Raw genomic sequence first — 19,837 nt, forward strand, 5'->3', positions numbered from 1 at the left:
CAACAGGTTAATTGAATCCACTCTGGAGAATATGCAATTATTGAAAAAGTATTGAGAAACTCCTTTAGAACCAAAAAAAAATTGGGAGTTTTCAAACCTCGTGTCCAATCAATAATTTTTCTGAGATATCATTAAAAAGGATTAATGGACCCTTATCCTCAGTGTTTGTGATATGGCAGTGCTGAAACTTGCAAATAAATTGGAATCCATTCTAATTGTTTCAGTAGTGAACAAATGGATGCTAAAGTCTTTACATTAGACTTTGGAGCAAATAACAAGTTAGAACAATAGTGCGCAATATTTTTCCAATGTTCCTGTATCGAGATTTCACTCCAATGTATGGACAGATTGCCACCTTGTGGTTAAAGTCATCATTGCATGAGCTCTAAAATTACTGGAGCTGCAAGAATTAACAACAGTTTGTCTTCATATCATCATAGAGATGTACAGCATGGAAACAGACCCTTCGGTCCAACTTGTCTGTGCCACCTAGATAGCCCGACCTAATCTAGTCCCATTTGCCAGCACTTGGCCCATATCCCTCTAAACCCTTCCTATTCATATACCCGTCTTGATGCCTCTTAAATGTTGCAATTGTACCACCCTCCGCCACTTCCTCTGGCAGAACTATATAATGCTTTGAACATAATATATCTACAGATACTTTAAATTTGACACTGAACCACAAAAATGAGGGTAGGTTGCTAAGTCCTTGTATAAAAGTTCACATTAAAGGAGGGTCTTAAAAGTAGTGGAGAAAGGGCATGTAATAATTTTAAATGTTGAAACATTTGAAGGATTTTGTTCAATGAATCCCTTCAGTAACAAGTTCACTGCAGTTCACAGGTAAAAGTGATAGCCTTCAGATGAGACGTTACCAGTTGATTCCCTTCAAACTATGGGTGAGGAGACTGATTTCCAGCATCTGCAGTCCTCACTTTTGCCAAGAAGGAACATTGGCCTGCTGGATATCTGCTCATAAAATGTTGCAATCCTGAAGCAATAGAATAGATAGTTTAACATGCAGAAGCTTGGTGTTTATCACGCTGCAGTTGCTCAGTGTTTTGGCAGAGGCTCATGAAATTGTTTAATGTTTCAAATGACTTTGCACATTCTAACTTGGGTTAGAAGCTAATGATTTTTTATTTTGCTGAATGTCACCAACCTAATTTGGTCAAAAATAGGACTTTCAATAACTTTGAATAATAAAGCTTCCCTGAACCTACAATCCTTCCTGAGCGATTTCACATTTGTTTTTTGGTTGAGCAATCAGCAAGGTGCATTGATTAGGCATGTGGCTGACAAAGTTGCCTAGGCCCAGCATCTTGGGAATATGCCAGCCCTGTGCCTTGTGCTGGCTGCAGGTCTTGTTCATTTTGCCACAGAAACCAAAAGAGCTGCCTTAGCTGTTAGCATTACTTCTCGAACAGGCCTGAATTGTCTGCAGTGCTTGACCAGGGAAGTGTAAGCACCTATGCGCTCTGACGGTGGCTGAACAATAGAAGGTGTTGCTTTGGTTGTCCACAGGTTTTATCTGCATCCAACAAATTCACCTGGTGCCCTGACCAATACTTATCCTTAGATCATTATCACTTGTTTTTTAAAAGAGAGATCCATGAAAGAGTATTTTGTTCTGGTATTTTGGAATTACAGTAACTCATGTCAGCAAGGTATTGAATAATGATCTCATTGTTTTTGGGGACTTGCTGTGTTTCCCACAGTACAACGGTGACTGCATAACAAAAATACTCAATTGACTTTGACGGTCTTTGAGTCGTGAAATTAGCTGAAGAACTGCCAACTGTTGTTGTTCCTGGTAGGAACTGTTGTGCTATATGAGAACACTCCAAATTTCTGATTCCAGCTATGCTTTGTTTCTTTTCCCAGACAATGAAAAAAAACATCAGTGTGCTAATGGGCTCCCTGATATACAAATAATATCACTTGAGGTATTAACTCCGTATTATCTGCCTCCAGACAAGAACCTCAAAGTGGTTTCGACACCTTTATTACTGAAGGAGACTGTTGACCCAATCATAGCCAGACCTCCAAATGAGCATTTTGTTTAATAGATTTTGCTGCCTTTTCCCAATAACACCAGCACATTCTTTTCAAATAATTGTAATCCTCTGCCTTGATTGAACCTACCTCCATCTCTGGTTCAAGTACATTCCAGACCCTAACTATTTTTGGTATGGTCAAGCCTTTCCCCATCACTCCAGATAATACTTTTTCACCTCAGAAATATCAAACTCTGTGGAATTAAGAGTTTAATTTTAATCATTGTTTTAAGCCAGCACCATCATCTGGTTGTCAGATGACCAATTATATTGGACTCATTATGTAATGCAAAGGTTTTTTACCATAGTCCCAAATTTGTGTTTTTAACCCCTGTTCATATTAGCAGTTTCTAAATTAGAATCTGTGATTGGACATGAGAAATAGGAAGGGAGCAATGTCCTCGTTGGGTATGTATTATTCACTACCAAATAGTAGGCAGGAAGCAGAAGAGAGCATTTGTAGGCAGATGGGAATCTGCAGGACCAATTGCTTTGTGATATTTGGCGATTTCAGTTATCCCGGGGTGGGGAGGCACCAGTGTGTGTGGCGTGGAAGGGTAAAAGTTCCTGCAATGTATGCAGGAGAACCTTATGGAGAAGGATAGAAAGGGAGTTGTACTGGATCTGGTCTTAGGAAATGAGGCAGGCCAAATAGAGTGTCAGAGTGGGGGTCATTTGGGGAATAGCCATCATAAAATATAATATGGTTCAGTGTTAAATTGGAGAGGAATTTAAAAAAATCAGTCTGTGATTAACGTTCCAGACTGGAGAAGGACAGATTTTTGGGGATTGAAGAGTTCAAGTGGAGAGTGTTTATTGGATCTGCATTTTGATGGATAAAACAGCAGATGAAAATGGGAGACTTTCAAAAGAGATTATCAGGGTGCAAGCTAGGTACTGAGCATGTCAAATAAATTATGGGTCTCCAAAAAGTGTTTCCTGAATGGCTAAGGATATTGATGAGAAAATAAGGGAATGTATGACATATACTGGAATAATGATAGAAATCAGGAAGAGTATCTCGATAATGCTGGGATAGTGAAGGCTAAAGGGAAGCGTGAGTAAAGGATGGCAGGTTGCATTAAAACAAACAGTAATATATTTGAAGAATCTTTTACTAATAAGAGGAGTGAAGGATGGTGTCGGGCCCATAAGGAACAAGTAGGCTCAGCTGCTGTCCGAATCGAAGGAAACAGCAAAGGCACTGAGCGAGTACATTGCTTCTGCTTTTACCCAAGTTACAAAATGGTGACAATGGTCAAGTTTGATGTTGAATAACTGAGCAATATAGATAAAAGATGCTAAAAAGGTTGGCAGCACTACAGGTACAAAGTCACAAGGCTTGGATGGGATGCATCCTAGAATGCTGAGATGGTTTAAGGGAGCAAATTGCACAGCCCTTTTACAGAGATTTACCAGGCCCCTGAACACAGGATTATTCCCAGGGGGCTGGAGGACCTGATCACTGGGGAAAACTGGAGGCTCTAAAGTTGTATCTTTTCAGTTTATATTGGTTTATGAATTAATACCAGACAGACAAGATGGCTTTGTCTAGGGCAGGTCATGACTGAATTTATTTGAGTTCTTTGAGATGAAGCAGGTACTGTTGATATATATTGGGATTTTGTGTGTTTGAAATGTGACCCATGACAGGTTGATTAGCAAATTAGAAATGTTTGGGATTGATGGGTCCTTGGCTGAAAGAATTAGAAATTGGCTAAAAGATAAGAAACAGAGGTTATGTATAGATAGGCATTTCTCAGGTTGGAAATAAGTTGAGCGTGGTGTTCCCCTAGCATGAGTGTTTAGACCCTTGCTTTTTCTGCATTGATATCTACAATTTGTAGATTGGTGTTGAGCGCAGAATCTCTAAATTTGTGGATGATACTAATAGTGAATAAATACAGACAATACAGGCTCAATGGTACAATTTTGAGAGGTGTACCGGAGCGGAAGGACCTCTGGGTTCGCGTGTACGATTCTCTGAAGGTGACCAGGCAAGTTGAAACGGTTAAGGAGGCTTAAATGATATTTGGCTTTATAAATAGAGGTGTTGAGATTAAAAGTAAAGATATAATGATGCACCTCTCCAAATCATTGGTCAGAGCAGTATTAGTGTTGTGTTCAATTCTAGGCACCTTATTTAAGTAAGTATGTTAAAGGCCTAGGGAGAATTCAAAGGAAATTTACTGAAGCAATACAAGTCATGAGGGATTTTAGATACAAGGGAAAATTGGAGAAATTGGGCTTACTCTGTTTGGTGCAGAGATGAAGAAAAGGTGACCTTATCGAGGTGCTCAAAATGACTAACAATTTTGACAGCGTAAAGTAGGATCTTGCATTTCTGCTTGTTGGTATATCAGTGATTGGGGGTCACAATTTCAAGATTGTCAGCAAGAGGGCTCTGAGTGAGTTGAGTAACTTTAGTCAGAGTTCTTAGGATTTGGAATTCCCTGCCTGAGTGTGTGGTGGAGGCAGATTCCATATGAGGCTTCAAGAGAGCTGGATATATATTTAAGTGGGTGAATTTTGGAGGGTTACAGAGACTGAGTTGCTGTTTCAGGAGCTAGTACAGTAATGATGGCCCCATGGACTATATAATTCTAGGCTTTTATTAGCAAAAGGGGATCTGTTGCTTCCAACTAGCCAGATGCCATGAGTCGTCTTTACTTGGCAAGCGATATTATTTCTCTCTCCTACCATCCAGCCAGAAGTGACTTTTGGACTTCTGCAGATTCACCACTGGACTAATCCAGATAGGGTGGTTTCTAGTCTGTGATAATCAAGGCTAGGTCAGACTCCGAAAGCTTGTGATTTCAAATAAATGTGTTGGACTGTAACCTGGTGTTGAGACTTCTGATGTGTCCACCCCAGTCCATCACTGGCACCTCCACATTGTAATCAAGGCAGTCACTTAAAAAATTCTATCTATTTAAGTATTAGTGAGTATTTCTTGATAATTTGAAAAAATGTTTTTGTTTCTGTTAGTTATCGCCAAGTTTAGAAAAGGTAGGCCACTCCCTCAAAGATAATTGTGGCTGATGGGTATTTAAATCATCAGACAAATTGTGTGCATAAAGAAGGAATTGAACCAAATGGAGGATGAGCATGACACCGTTTGCCAAGTCAGGGTCTATTGATTTCATTGTGAAAAACATTGTGTCACTTGACAAGCAAGCTTCTAAATTGCAGTAATGTAGCTGAACTGTCAGAACATGTTTAGTATAGGTCATAAACCACCCACTGTATTTCTGCAAGGGGAAAGTGAGGACTGCAGATGCTGGAGATCAGAGCTGAAACTGTGTTGCTGGAAAAGCGCAGCAGGTCAGGCAGCATCCAAGGAGCAGGAGAATCGACGTTTCGGGCATGAGCCTTTCCTGAAGAAGGGCTCATGCCCGAAACGTCGATTCTCCTGCTCCGTGGATGCTGCCTGACTTGCTGCGCTTTTGCAGCAACGCATTTTCAGCACTGTATTTCTGCAGACAGTCATACACAGCCATATACAGTGCTTGCATGGCAGTGAGTGTGGATCGCACTTACCATCAGGGCTGTGCTTTTACCCAGGAGGATAAAGTGCTGTAATTGTGCCTCTGCATTTGTGCACTGATATGGGATGTTTGTCTGGATGCTCATAGCCGCACCTTGACCTTTGGACTCAGTGCACAATTTCTCCTTTGAAGATGCTGAGCGGCTGATATTCAGAGCCCCGCCCGCCCCCGGTCACAAATTGTCCTTTGAATGAACATGATTTTTCTTCCATCTTTGTTGTAAAGATGTGTCCCTTGGTTCTGCTGTCGAGCTAAAGGAAAGAATGAGTGGTGGGGGCATGGAATGCGCTGGCTGTGGGAGTGGTAGAGTCAGAATCTTCGGTGACCTTTAAGCGGCAATTGGATAGGTACATGGATGGGTGCTTAAGCTAGGACAAATGTTCGGTACAACATCGTGGGCCGAAGGGCCTGTTCTGTGCTGTATTGTTTTATGTTCTATGTTCTAATATCATTTAACAAACTGGTATCATTGTGCACCAGTCTTAGTCAAGATCGATTAATAATTTGGTTAAGAATCTTTGATCAGAACTGTCTATTTGACCTACGCAATGGCATACGTTAGAGTTAAGCCAATTTACTTAAATGAGTTGAACTCTTAATCCACGTTTCTAAATTGCTTCTTGACAGAACAATGAATAGGCAAGGAATGGAGGGATACAGGCTGTGTAGAGGCAGAAGGTCCTTAATTTAGAAAGGCATTGTGTTAGTACAGTCTTAGTGAACCAAAAGGCTTGATCCTGTTCTTTGTACTGTTCTGTTCATTTGATAACTCCATCCACCCATTTAGGCTATTTAAGATGCAGATCTACCAGGGACATATTTCAATGATGGAGTAAGTTTAAGACTGAATGACCCCTTCTATTCCTGTGCCACCCACTAAAAACTGACCACCTTCAGGGTCAGTACTTTTCATTATTGTCATCACTAAATTTGCTGAATGTAAGCTTTGGAGTTTAACTGTTCAGTTGGATTCTTCTCCAGGGATAAAGTAGAAATTTGAAATCTAACATGTGACACTAGGATTCCAACATGTTACTTTGAAGATTCCACTACAATATGTTAATGTATTGTACAACCAACCATATTTCAGACTTGACAATAAAACGGCTGTGAATGCTGGAGAACTGAAACAAGAATAGAAATTGCTGGAGCAACCGAGCTGTGGCAGCATCTGTGGAGAGAAAGCAGCGAACATTTGAAATCCCGTTTCTCTTTTGAGAACAACCAGTGTCCAACCTCCTGTGTTCCACTAATGACTTTAAATTTAGTCATTGAACATTTGCTTTGCTTGATGTTCTCTCTGCTTTCTCAACTTTGTTGAAGGAGGTTGCATAATATGATGAGCATGTGTGGATTAGTTGAGACCTTGCAATGTCTGGTTCTATGATCAATGCACTATAGAATTGATAGCATCAAAATAAACTGTTATGTTCTCAAAATGTGTGATTTGAATGTTGCGGAACAAGGCTCATGCCAATTACCTTTTACTATATCTTTTCCTTCCTACGTCCCCAGACATAATCATCTCTGAGAATGGTGAGACTGTTGGCAATAAGGACATTAAGTGCTGCATCAAACAGATTCAAGAGTTGATTATTTCTCGGTTAAATCAGGCTGTTGCCAATAAACTTATCAGTTCTGTAGACTACCTTCGAGAAAGTTTTGTTGGGACCCTTGAACGCTGTCTCAAGAGCTTGGAAAAATCCAACCAGGATTCTGCCATGAACAATGCCACCAGCAATCACCTGAAACAGGTATGTCAGGTGCGGGTTAGTTTGTGGGTTGAATGCATGGAATTCTCAGCACAGCCCTGGAGGGTTCACTGTTGATAAGTCTGAAAGCTCGCTGTAAAAAAAATGTTTTGATTCATTGAGCAACTGTGGCACAAGAACATGAGGGGAGATGGGAATTATTGAGTGGTGAGTTACGATCTGGATAACGCTGAGTAGTTTAATGGGTGTTACACAGACAGACAGACACTGTCATGGTTTGGCAGATGCCAATAGCAGGAAGCAGCTACCATCAACTTCAGCAAAATTAAACTTTCTGGATCATAGAAATTGATAGGTAAAAATACGCAAGCAGTCTCCCAACTGTCCAACCCAAACTTTGAGTCCGCTATGTGGCTGACACCTTTGTCATCACTAATCAGAGCAAATTCAAGGAAACCTACAACACAGTCAACAATATCCTTGCGGGCATAAAATCCACAAAAGTGGAGGCGAATGGCTACAGACTCCCATTCCTAGATGTCACAGTAGAGCAAACACTGAATGGAGAACTTCAAACCAGCACCTTCAAGAAAAGAACGCACACAGCATATATTTAACTACAGAAGCATTCATCCCAACACCCACAAACCGAGCTGCATCAGGACATTATTTCAACGAGCCATAACACACTGCAGCACCCAGGAACTATGAACAGCAGATGCAAAACACCTTTACAGCGTATTCAAGAAGAATGGGTCCCCAATAAACACAGTCCGCCAATTTCTCAACAACAAACCCAAACAACCCGACACAGGATGCTCAAACTCTAGCCACATTACCTTACATCAATGACATCTCTGAAATGACTTCTAGAATACTCAGACCCTTTGGCGTCCTGGTAGCTGACAAACCTACTAACACATTTAAACAGCGACTACTGAACAGAAAGGATCCAATATAAAAAAACAACAAAACTAATGTCATTTACAAAATACCATGCAAGGACTGTAACCGGACTACATCAGACAAACAGGCAGACAAGTAGCCACCATGATACGTGAACACCAACTAGTCACCAAAAGGCGTGACCCACTATCACTATCCTTACTTACAGATGAAGGGCATCACTTTAGGACAACACATCCATCCTAGGATAAGCTAAACAGAGACACACTTGAGGATTCCCAGAGGCCTGTCATTCTCATCGGAATCCCATCGATAAACACATCAATTTGCACCCCATCTACCATGCTCTTAGAAAAAGAACCGGAAATGATACCACCCACCCTTTTAACAGACCAAGACACACACAAAGTAGGATATAATGCCAGTGCTTCACCAGAGGCTCACTGATATTACCTAGTCTGGTGATGAATGTCTGCAAACAAACCTTCCTGCTCAGTGAGCAAACCTACATAGAGGTTCATCGAGCTTGCCTCCTACTACTCAAGATAGTCCAGAGTGGACCCAGACATGACACAACTCAAATTAGAGCTTTGTCAGCCATGAATGCAATGCCCCCTTTTTCAAACCTAGTCAGCTAATCGTGCTAGGAGAAAGTGAGGACTGTAGATGCTGTAGGTCAGTTGAGAGTGTGGTACTAGAAAAGCACAACCGGTCAGGCAGCACTCAAGGAGCAGGTGAATCGACGTTTCGGTCATAAGCCCTTCATCCAGAACGTTGATTTTTGTGCTCCTTGAATGTTGCCTGACCTTGCTTTTCCAGCACCAGCTAATCTTGCTGTATCCCTGTTCGCAATGTGATGTTTGTGCTTTCAATTGAAACTAGCAACCGTACATTTTCAGTTTCTTAGAAAATATTCATGTTTTTTTTTCTTAGATTTTAAATGCTGCGTATCATGTTGAGGTCACATTCCATTCGGGATCAACAGTGTCCCGACTGCTTTGGGAACAAATCAAGCAGGTAAAAATACTATTGTAATTTGAGGCACTGCTGAGTAGGTGTTGGAAGGTATTCAAAGTTCCATCATAACAGTGTGAAATATCCAAATTGTTAGACATCATCCTTGTCAGGTATGTCAAAAGGCTCATCTTTTTTCTTATGTACACTGATAGAAACAAATTTTTAAAGAGCAAAATGTGATGTCTTGATGCTGCAGTAGGTGCATTCATTGCAATGTGCGAGGTTGCATTCTAGGAACTGATCTTGTGTAGCAATGTATGTGCATATAGTCTCTTGCCTCCCTTTTTGTTTAATTGCTGTTCAATCTGCCACAGCACCTATGTTGTTTCACATCCAGTTATCTGTGGTGAACATGGTGGCAGTCAGAGTTGTGAAACCCTGTCATCAAAGAGTATTGCCACATACTGTCTGGGCCTTGAATAATGACCACTTGGAGATACAAGAAGACTTGGCAATGGTTCCTGAGCATGAATTGGTGCTCTCAAAATAGAAGTTATCCAGTGATTTTAGCATCCCCTCCAGAAGACGGCCACTGGGCTCAGCTTGCCTGTGGTTGCAATTTTATCTCCGCAAGTATTTATCCAATTTTTTTCAAAAGCTACTTTTCAATCTTTTTGCACAACCTTTACAACCAGTGCATTCCAGATTGTGATAATTGTTGTTTTAGAAGACCTTTCTCATGGCACCTGGGCTTCTTTTGCCTATTACTTAAATTTTTATCTCACACCACAGAATTCTTTATCATAGGATCATACATTGCAGCAGAGGCCCTTTGGCTCAGTCTCTACCAATTAAAATATATTACTACCCCCCAAATATATATATTATTACCGACACTAGTCCCGCTTTCCCTCAGTAGGCCTACAGCCTTGAATGCTATAACAGTTCAAGTACTCATCCAAGAACTTTTTCAAGAGTTGAGAAGATTCCCGGGTAGTGCATTCCAGACCCAATACCCTCTGGGTGAAAAGACTTTGCCCTCATACTCTCTCAACCACCTCATATTTTAGCTGCCCATTGTATAAGGGGAACAGGTTTTGTCTATTCACACTGTCCGTGCCCCTTTTTATAATCACCTTCTATAAGGTCCCTCGTCAACCTTCCCTGCTCCAAAGGAAACAACCTGATCTTGTCCAGCCTCTCATTGGAACTCGGACACTCCATCCCAGGCAACATCTGCATATCCTCCAGTACAATCCTCCAGCACTGATCGTTGTGGTATACTACTGCACATCAGGCTCCAATTGCACAAGCTTTTGATCTGCCGTCTCTGTCTCTCCTATCATAAAGGTAGTTATGGATCCATCTTGTCAAGTTAGCCTGCATCCCATGAACTTGTACCTTTATCCGTTTCCCATGTTGGACCTTGTCAAAAGGCCTGTTGTAATGTATATGAACTACATTAGCTGCTTTGCCACCGTTTCCTCTCAAAATTCCACCCACATTTGTTAAGCATGACCTCTGTCTGAAAAGCCATGGTGACTATGCTTGATCAAACCTTTGCTTCTAGTAGCCAAAATAGTAAGAACCAATATGTTTCATTTGTCAACTTTTTTGAACTAGTAACATTTTTTTCCCCCCTTTTTGTAAGGAGAAAATCCAAGCTTCTGTTGTGTCCACATAAACTAAAACCTCTCACCATGGGTATCATTTGTAGTAAATCTCTTTCACACTTTCCAAGGCATGTGATATCCCATCTGAAATATCATATCTAGTATTAGGTAATGTTGCAACTGAGAATAAGCTGTTTGATGAAAAATTAGCACAAATCCTTGGCTTGTCGTACTCTGGATCCCTGACATGGTGAATGGAGAAATCATGTGCTGCTTTATAAGGTTTGTCATTGAGTTGTACAGCACAGAAACAGATCCTTCATCCAACTTGTCAATGCCAGCCAGAGATCTTAAACTGACCCTGTCCAATTTGCCCATGTTTGGCCCATATCCTTCTAATCCTTTGCTATTCATTGTGTCCAAATGTCTTTTATATATTGTAACTACCTGCATCTGCCACTTTCTCTGCAATTCATTCCACATATGAACCACCCTCTGTGAAGAAGTTAACACATGTCCCTTTCAATTTTCTTCACCTCTCACCTTGAAAATATACCCTCTAGTTTTGAACTTCCCTATCTTAGGGATTCAACATCATCTATATTACCTTATCTATACCCCTCCTGATTTTTAAAAATCTCTAGAATATCGCCCCTCAACCTCCTATGCTACAGAGGAAAATGTGCCAGCCTATCCGACGTCTTGTCATAACTTAAGGCCTCCAGTCCTGGCAACATTCCGGTAAATCTTTTCTGTAACCTTTCCAGTTTAATAACATTCTTATGAGAACAGGGCAACCAAAATTATGTGCAGTACTCAATGTAGCCTTACCAAGGTCATGCACAGCGATAATGTGACATTCCAACAGTGCTGTGTCTGATGAAAGCAAGCATGCCAAACATGGCCTTCACCACCCTGTCTACCTGTGACTCCGCTTTCGAGGAACTGTGCATCTGCACGACTGGGGCTCTTTGTTCAATAACATTCCCCAGGGCCCTACCATGAACCCTGTAAGTCCTGCCTTGGTTTGTCTTACCAAAATGCAACACCGCATATTTAACTAAATTAAGCCCTGTCTTCCATTCTTCAAACTATTGGCCTAGTTGATCAAGATCCTATTACAATCTTAAGTAACCTTCTGCTATATGCCAAGTTTGTGTTGGCCACAAAATTACTAATTGTGCTTCTATTCACGTCCAAATTGTTTGATATTAAACAATGGACCCAGCACCAATCCTTACGGCACACTGCTGGTCACAGGCCTCCAATACCATTTTGTCTCCGACTGTCAAACCAATTTTGTATCCAGTTGGCTAGCTCTCCCTTGATCCCATGTGATCTAACCTTACTAACCAGTCTACCATGCAGAACCTTATCAAAGGCCTTGTTCAAGTCCATGTATCCAGTGTCTAAGCTCTGACCTCATTTATCTTCTCGGTCATTTCTTCCAAAAAAAATCAATCCAATCTCTTCCATTTTGTATCTAAACAACATAAAGCTTACTCTGGAATTGTGACCAAAAGTTAGACATGCATACTTTTGCACAACTTAAAAGTTAATTGTTTTGTGCTTTGTATATGTTTACATGCATTAGGGTTGTTTGTGTCACTTTTTTTCCCTTGTATTTTGGGGGTGGTATATGCCATGGGAAGGTTGGTCGGGTTTTGTTGACCTTTTGTTTATTGCTTGTGATTGCACCTTGATCAGCTGTCAATTGTTTTTTTTGGAGAAAAATCAATAAAATTAATAAAAAAGAGATTCACAGTTTCAAGTAATATAGATGATGTTGAATCAAATCCACAGTCATCCCTCCAATCATCTGTAGGACATTTTCATAAAATTTGTGTGTTTTTTTCTCCACCCCATGGACACAGCACCTGACTAGAAAGCAATCAGCAGGTCCGTTTTTAAGTCAATATCCGATATTTATCTATTAGGAGAACCCTTTTTCAGGGTGTGTATACTAAATATTTTGCTGTATTTTGTCCTTTGGTTGGCACGCAAGCATTACTGTCCTAAATGAATGGGTTTCAAGAGACATCCCAGGATCACTTGTTAAGTTTGCAAAAGTGTGCTCTTTATTTCTGTAGTTTGGATGTGTTAGAGATTAGTTTGTGCTAAGAAATGTAATGCAGATTTACCCTGAGAATTTCTATGGAATTGGTTTCTGCTGCATTGATGTCAACTTAAGGCCTCTGTTCATGGTCCAAGAAAATCTACAAGCTGGGAGCTTGTCGCTCTGATGTATAATGTTTGTTGAAGATTGGGAAGAGGTCATGTCCTGACCCATCAAACAAATGGGTGGTGGGGATTTTTGGACACAGAATATTTCAGTAATTGCAAAGTAAATGTCGCGAGTCTAATTGTGAATGTACAGTTTGTTTTATGATGTTTGGTGTATCATTGCAATTCAGTATAATTTTAGTTGCATTGCGGTCCATCTGCATTTGGTCAATTCATCAGGTAGTGCTTGACTAATAACCTAGCGGATGCATGTCCTGTACACTGGGAGAGGTCTATGCCACTGAGTTTTTAGGTGCCAGATAGGGATTAGCAAGTTCACCTAATACATTTGCCTTAATTGATTCTAATTTAGTCATAGGGAGTTAGGAGGAAAACCATTTAAGATTCTCAATCCTGAATGCAGTCCAGTGTCCCATGTTGGAAGTGTATATGTGAATGTCCACATCACACTCCTCCACAATTAAATAGTTTGGCAGTTGGTAAGCACATCTGTGATGACTGCAACCTGGGTGATGTATTGAGGGCTGCTCGAGACCATGGAGTTGCATTGCAGTGAGAGTTAGCACCTGGCAGGGAGAAAATGGGACCAAGTGAAGCTGGACAATGTTTGTAAATATTCTTGACATGCTGGTTATTCTGTCCTGAAACTTGAGATTCTTTGTAAGAAAGTCATGAAATTGATTTATTTTGTATCTTTCCCTACAGATTATTCATAGGATGCCTTGGGTACATCCCCCATCTGTTACCATTGAGTGGAAAAGGAAAATTGCACAGGATGCCATAGAGAGTCTCTGTGCATCTAAACTTGCCAAGAGCATATGTAGTCAGTTCCGGACCCGGCTCAACAGTTCACACGAAGCATTTGCTGCCTCTCTGCGACAGGTTTGTTCTTGTTGACATAATCTCTTCAAGTACTTGCACAACACTTGTTCCATGACAGTTGTACTTGAGACATGCCTATCAGTCCCTATTCGCTTCACAATCAGGGTTTTAATCCAAAGCCAATATCACTCCACACTCAGAGAGGAATCTCTTGTTTAAGCTCTTATGACATGTTTGACTTTATCTGAATCAGAAGTTTGTTGGCTTTTGTTTCATCTCAGAGACTTGGACACAGATTCTTGCTGACAGTGTGGCACTTGTTTCGTGTTGCATTTGTCACCCTTTTGAAATAAATAGTTAAACTGCATCTTCTCTGGACATAAGATTTAAAGGCATGATTTCAATAGAGCTTCTGCTTTCATCTTGGCCAATATTTATTTTCATTCCTGAAGAAGGGCTTATGCCCGAAACGTCATTTCTCCTGCTCCTTGGATGCTGCCTGACCTGCTGCGCTTTTCCAGCAACACATTTTCAGCAATATTTATTTTCAACCAATTTCATTTTGTAAAGGTATTTGTCACCATTGCACAGCTGTTTGTGAAACTTACTGAGCTTAAATTGACTGTTGTTACCTGTACTTCAAGTTATTACAAACATCTGGTGGTATTGAGGTATTGAAGGTGTTAATCTGCTTTTCTTTACAGCAACTGCTTATGTGTGCGCTGCTTTCAACAGTAAAGTGTCCTGCATAGGAACACATTTTAAAGCAAAATATGACTGAGCCACATGAGATATTGGGACAGGTGACTAAATGTTTATTTGAAAAGATTTTAGTTCGTGCTTTAAAATAAGTTAAAATGAGGTGAGTGTATGGAGAGCAGAAATTCTAGAGCTTGGATGCTGCACAGCTGTCAATGGCTGAGCTGTTTAAATACTGAGGAGACTGAAATTACAGGACCATTAATACCTCAGTTGAGGAGCAAGAGTAGATTAGAGTTTTCGAGGGACAAGACCATCAATGAACTTGAAAACTTGGGTGAGTTTGGCAATAAATGTGTTGCTTGATCAGGAAACAGTCACTAAATACATGGGTGTTAGGGGAGCTGGACTAATTGCAAGATGAGACACAGGCATACAAGTTATGAATGCCCTTAAGTGGAGAATGCTGGGGCCCAACCAGAATTGCATTGGAGAAGTCAGTTCCAGGGCTGACAAAGACAAATGAAAATCTCAGCTTCCAATGAGCTGAGACATAAAATCTTGCAAGGTTGAGGGTCAAAATAAGCCCTCTGTGATAGTAACAATAAGACTAGGAGTTCATGTCACAGGCGAATGTGGCACCAGTGCTGTGAATTGGTGTACTTTTCTTGGAGAGTGGGTGGACTTGGTAGTTAAGCAATCAACTTAGGGAGCAACAGTAACTTCAACTTTTTCAATGTTTAATTGGCGAGCAATTTTCATGTACAGGATGCTGAATCCACTGACCGATGCTTTCGCTTCAACCAGGTGTTTCACCACAGTCTTCAGTTCATTGCTTCTTGTGGATCTTGCTGCATGTAAAATGCTGTGCTAAATCCTTGTACTCCAGTCATTAACTGTGTGAAACACTGTTGGACTGGTTGCACAAACTCTTTCCCTCTCCTTCAACTCTTAAGGTTAAAGGTAAACATTCTTGTTCCATTTCTTTAAGTGGTTAAAAAGCAAAAGTCGATAACCTAAGGAGCCACTGAAGTGTGTTGCACAGAACAGCAGCAGGCTATTCAGCCCTGTTAGTTCATGCTTGTATTTGTGCTTCATATGAACATCTGTGTGCAATGCTCTTTACCCTTCTTTGTTTAAAACATTATGGTGAAAACGTTGTGCTTTCAAGAAGGAAACCATTATAGTTCTTGCAGCTAAAGGGATGAAGGGACATGGGGGAGTCAAGGTAAGGACGAGGATATTGAGCTTTATGATCAGCCATGATCATATTGAATGGTGGAGCAGGCTTGAGGGGATCGAATGACCTATTGCTGCTTATATCATGTTTATGCTTATGCTCCCACTAACACATTCTATTAGTTTCCTCACTAATTATTATCTAATATCACTTCAAATACATCAGCTTCCCCTTCAATTCCTTGTGTGATTTAACTTTTGTTCTCCACAGCTTGAAACAGGACTTTCGGGAAGGCTTGAGAAAACGGAAGATCTTTGGTTGAAAGTACGCAAAGACCATGCACCACGCCTGGCCCGCCTTTCACTGGAAAGTCGTTCCCTCCGGGATTTGCTGTTGCATGGTAAGGTTATTTGTTTACACTCCTTTCGCTTTTGGGGTTGACTTGTTTAACGCATTTACTCGCAATGAACATGTGCTTGATCTAATGCACCTACTTCAAAATGGTCAAGGTAGGCCATTCAACCCTTTGAGCTTATTCTGTTAAATCATGGATGAATGTTATGTTGACTCCATCTTCTCCTTTTCTCTCCCCCACTCCCTTAAAAATTCATCAATCTTCATTTTGACACTTGAAGAAATATAGGCCTAGTTTATGCAAGCAGCCATAATTTAATCCTTTTAGCCCTGATATCTTCAATTGAATCTGTGCTAAAAGGCCAATTAATCCTTCCTTTGGTGCTGTGTCCACACTGAATACAGTGCTGTAATGGTGTTTATCTCTTACACAGGTAAACCTAAATTAGGCCGCGAGCTGGGCCGTGGCCAGTATGGAGTTGTGTACCTGTGCGACAGCTGGGCCGGTCACTCGCCCTGTGCACTGAAGTCTGTCGTGCCTCCAGATGACAAGCATTGGAATGACCTGGCACTTGAATTCCACTACACTAGGTGGGTTCCTTTCAGAGTTTTGCATCCTGGTGTGTGATGCCTAAGTCTGCGATCTTATTCAGAGGACCTTGTCTGGTCATACACTCAGTATGAAGGATAACCATTTTAAGACTGAGATAAGGAGGAATTTCTTCTGAGCGTTGAGTGTCTTTGGAACTCTTGCCACAGAAGCTGTCGAGGCAGAGTCCTTGTGTGTATTTAAGTCTGAGAGAATTTTTTTGGTCAGTAGGGGAATCAAAGATTACATGGAAAACATAGTAAAGTATAAATGAGACCTGTCCGAACAGCTGTGATCCTGTTGACTGGAGCAAGCATGATAGCTGCCCATTCCTGTTCCTATTTCTGAGGGTGTTACGGTCATCCATGTAGTTACCTACTGCTTTATTCTAAATTCCATGTTGATCAGAAGATTGCAATTTGACTCCTAGTCTAGAGTTTCAGACAGGTCATGACTTGTCCTGCTACATTTTGTTTTCTAGGAGTTTTGGTGTTGCAACTCCAGTTTTAAATTCAGCATATTCTGACACTGAACATAGACCATAAAACAGGCGAAAATGAGGACTGCAGATGCTGGAGATTAGAGAGTGTAGCACTGAAAAAGTACAGCGGAGCAGGCAGCATCTGAGGAGCAGGAGAGTTGATGTTTCAGGCAAAAGCCCTTCATCAGAAGTGACTCTCCTGCTCCTCGGATGCTGCCTGACCTGCTGTGCTTTACCAGCACCACACTCTGAACATAGAACATTACAGTGCAGTAAGGCCCTTCTGCCCTCCATGTTGCACCGATGTGTAAAACCAATCTGATGCCCATCTAACCTACACCATTCCATTTTCATCCATATGTATATCCAATGACCATTTAAATGCCCTGAAAGTTGATGAGTCTACTACTGTTGCAGGCAGGCTGTTCCACTCCCTTACTACTGAGTAAAGAAACTACCTCTGACATCTATCCTATATCTATCGCCCCTCAATTTAATGCTGTGACCCCTCGTGCTAGTCATCAGAGGAAAAAGGCTCTCGCTGTCCACCCTATCTAACCCTCTGATTATCTTATGTTTCAATTAAGTCACCTCTAATCATCACGTCTTCAACGGAAACAGCCTCAGGTCCCTCAGCCTTTCCTCCTAAAACCTTCCCTCTATACCAGGCAACATCCGAGTAAATCTCCTCTGAACCCTTGGCAAAGCTTCCACATCCTTCCCATAATGCAGTGACTAGAACTGTGGCCTTACTAGTGCCTTGTTCAGCTGATGCATGACCTCATGGCTCTGAAACTCAATCCCTCTACCAATAAAAGCTAACACCTTATACCTTCTTACCAACCCTTTCAACCTGAGTGGCAACTTTCAAGGATCTACATACATGGACACAGATCTCTCTGCTCATCTACACTACCAAGAATCTACCATCAGCCCAGTACACTTCATTCCTGTTAGTCCTTCCAAAGTGAATCACCTCTCACTTTTCCACATTAAACTACATTTGCTACCTTTCAGCCCAGCTCTGCAGCTTATTCATGTCCCTCTGTACCCTGCAACATCCTTCGGCACTATCCACAACTCTTACCGACCTTGGAGCCATCCGTAAATTTACTAACCCATCCTCCTATGCCTTCATCCAGGTCAATTATAAAAATGACAAACAACAGTGGCTCCAAAACAGATCCTTACAGTACACCACAAGTAACTGAACTCCAGGATGAAATTTCCCATCAACCACCACCCTCTGTTGTCTTTCAGCTCGCCAAATTCTGATCCAAACCACTAACTCCCCCTCAATCCCATGCCTCCCTAAATTGTGCAATAGCATACTGTGGGGGAACCTTATTAAACGCTTTACTGAAATCCATACACACCGCTTTACCTTCATCCACCTGTTTGGTCACCTACTCAACGAAGCTGATAGTTATTCTCTTCCAGTCCTGGCGCAATGGATCTTTGTTTTAAAGAGAACTATTCCAGTGTAAATTTGTTGAAAGTTCAGTAAATACATGAAAAATGTTGCCATAGTTCATAAAAGGGTAGTGGTAAGAAGGAAGTTCGAGATTTGGAGGGACTGGATGTGGTTGGCTGGCCGATCATGACTCGGAAATCACAGATGTGGCAATTTGGAACAATTTAATTTTAAAGGAACTATTCGCATCAGATCAAACATCCTCAGGTTTGAAATTCATGCTAGCAGCTACCTCTGGTTTATCAAAATAGATCATAGAACCCTGACAGAGAAGTAGGCCATTCAGTCCATCCAGTCCACACCATCCCACTGAAGAGCATCCCACCCAGATACAACCCCTACCCTGTCTCCCTCGCCCAACATTTCTCCATGGCTAATGGACCTAGCCTGCATCTTCCTGGACACTGTGTGGGCAGTTTAGCGTTGCCAATCCACCTTATCTGCACAGCTTTGGACTGTGGAAGGAAATGGTGCACCAGGAGGAAACCTATGCAGAAATGGAGACAATATGCAAACTCCACATAAAATGATAATAATGTGTGTATTAAACTACTGTTCCTAATCCAGGTGAGTAGAAGACAAGAAGCCTATATTGGCTGTCGTTGAAAATTCAGCCAAATCTGGGAACAGACAAATTTCATCAGTGCATTTCTAAAATTAGAAACTAATGTTTTACTTTCCCCCCTCTAATAGATCTTTACCCAGACATGAGCGACTGGTTGATCTTCATGGGTCAGTAATAGACTACAGTTATGGAGGTGGATCCAGCATTGCTGTACTGTTGATCATGGAGAGGTTGCACCGAGACCTCTATGCTGGACTGAAGGTGGGCAAACAGGAAGCTAGCTGACTGTTCCATGTGTGGACTCTAGCTCAGTCTAGGAGCACGACATTTAACTGTGCCAACTTAGTTCAATTAAGCTCTGAATGGCCTGCACCCCAAATTTATTTTCCAGACTTTGCTTCATATCCCTCGATAGACTGCACCCTCTGACAGATCTGCACAATGGAGTGACAGTCAGAATGGGGTATGGCTGCATACCTGTGGAGGCCCTGAGTGGGAAGTCCTCTGAGAAATGCGGGGCTCCCCACTTTTAAAAGAAATGGCAGTCTGTGTGACTTGGTCACCTTTGGAAAATCCAACCCATTGTTTTCATCCCAAGTCTCCAATTCCTTGCCCTGGAATTATTTTTTTTTT

The 19,837-nt window shown here is 41.4% G+C and overlaps 1 protein-coding gene across 5 annotated transcripts in view; it reads left to right on the plus strand.

Moving 5' to 3' along the window:
• dstyk (dual serine/threonine and tyrosine protein kinase) overlaps positions 1-19,837 on the plus strand; it is a 136,172-nt gene that overhangs the window by 79,224 nt on the left and 37,111 nt on the right. For all 5 annotated transcript variants that reach the window (XM_087973463.1, XM_043716404.2, XM_043716403.2 and 2 more), the window contains exons 4-9: positions 7,124-7,362; positions 9,160-9,243; positions 13,746-13,922; positions 16,012-16,141; positions 16,530-16,686; positions 19,333-19,465. In XM_087973463.1, coding sequence (XP_087829589.1) covers positions 7,124-7,362; positions 9,160-9,243; positions 13,746-13,922; positions 16,012-16,141; positions 16,530-16,686; positions 19,333-19,465 — 920 coding nt within the window. The remainder of the gene's footprint in view (positions 1-7,123; positions 7,363-9,159; positions 9,244-13,745; positions 13,923-16,011; positions 16,142-16,529; positions 16,687-19,332; positions 19,466-19,837) is intronic.

Source organism: Chiloscyllium plagiosum, unplaced genomic scaffold (assembly GCF_037043375.1).
Source record: "Chiloscyllium plagiosum isolate Xiang-an unplaced genomic scaffold, Cpla_swu_hap1 HiC_scaffold_26, whole genome shotgun sequence".
Lineage (NCBI taxonomy): Eukaryota > Metazoa > Chordata > Chondrichthyes > Orectolobiformes > Hemiscylliidae > Chiloscyllium > Chiloscyllium plagiosum.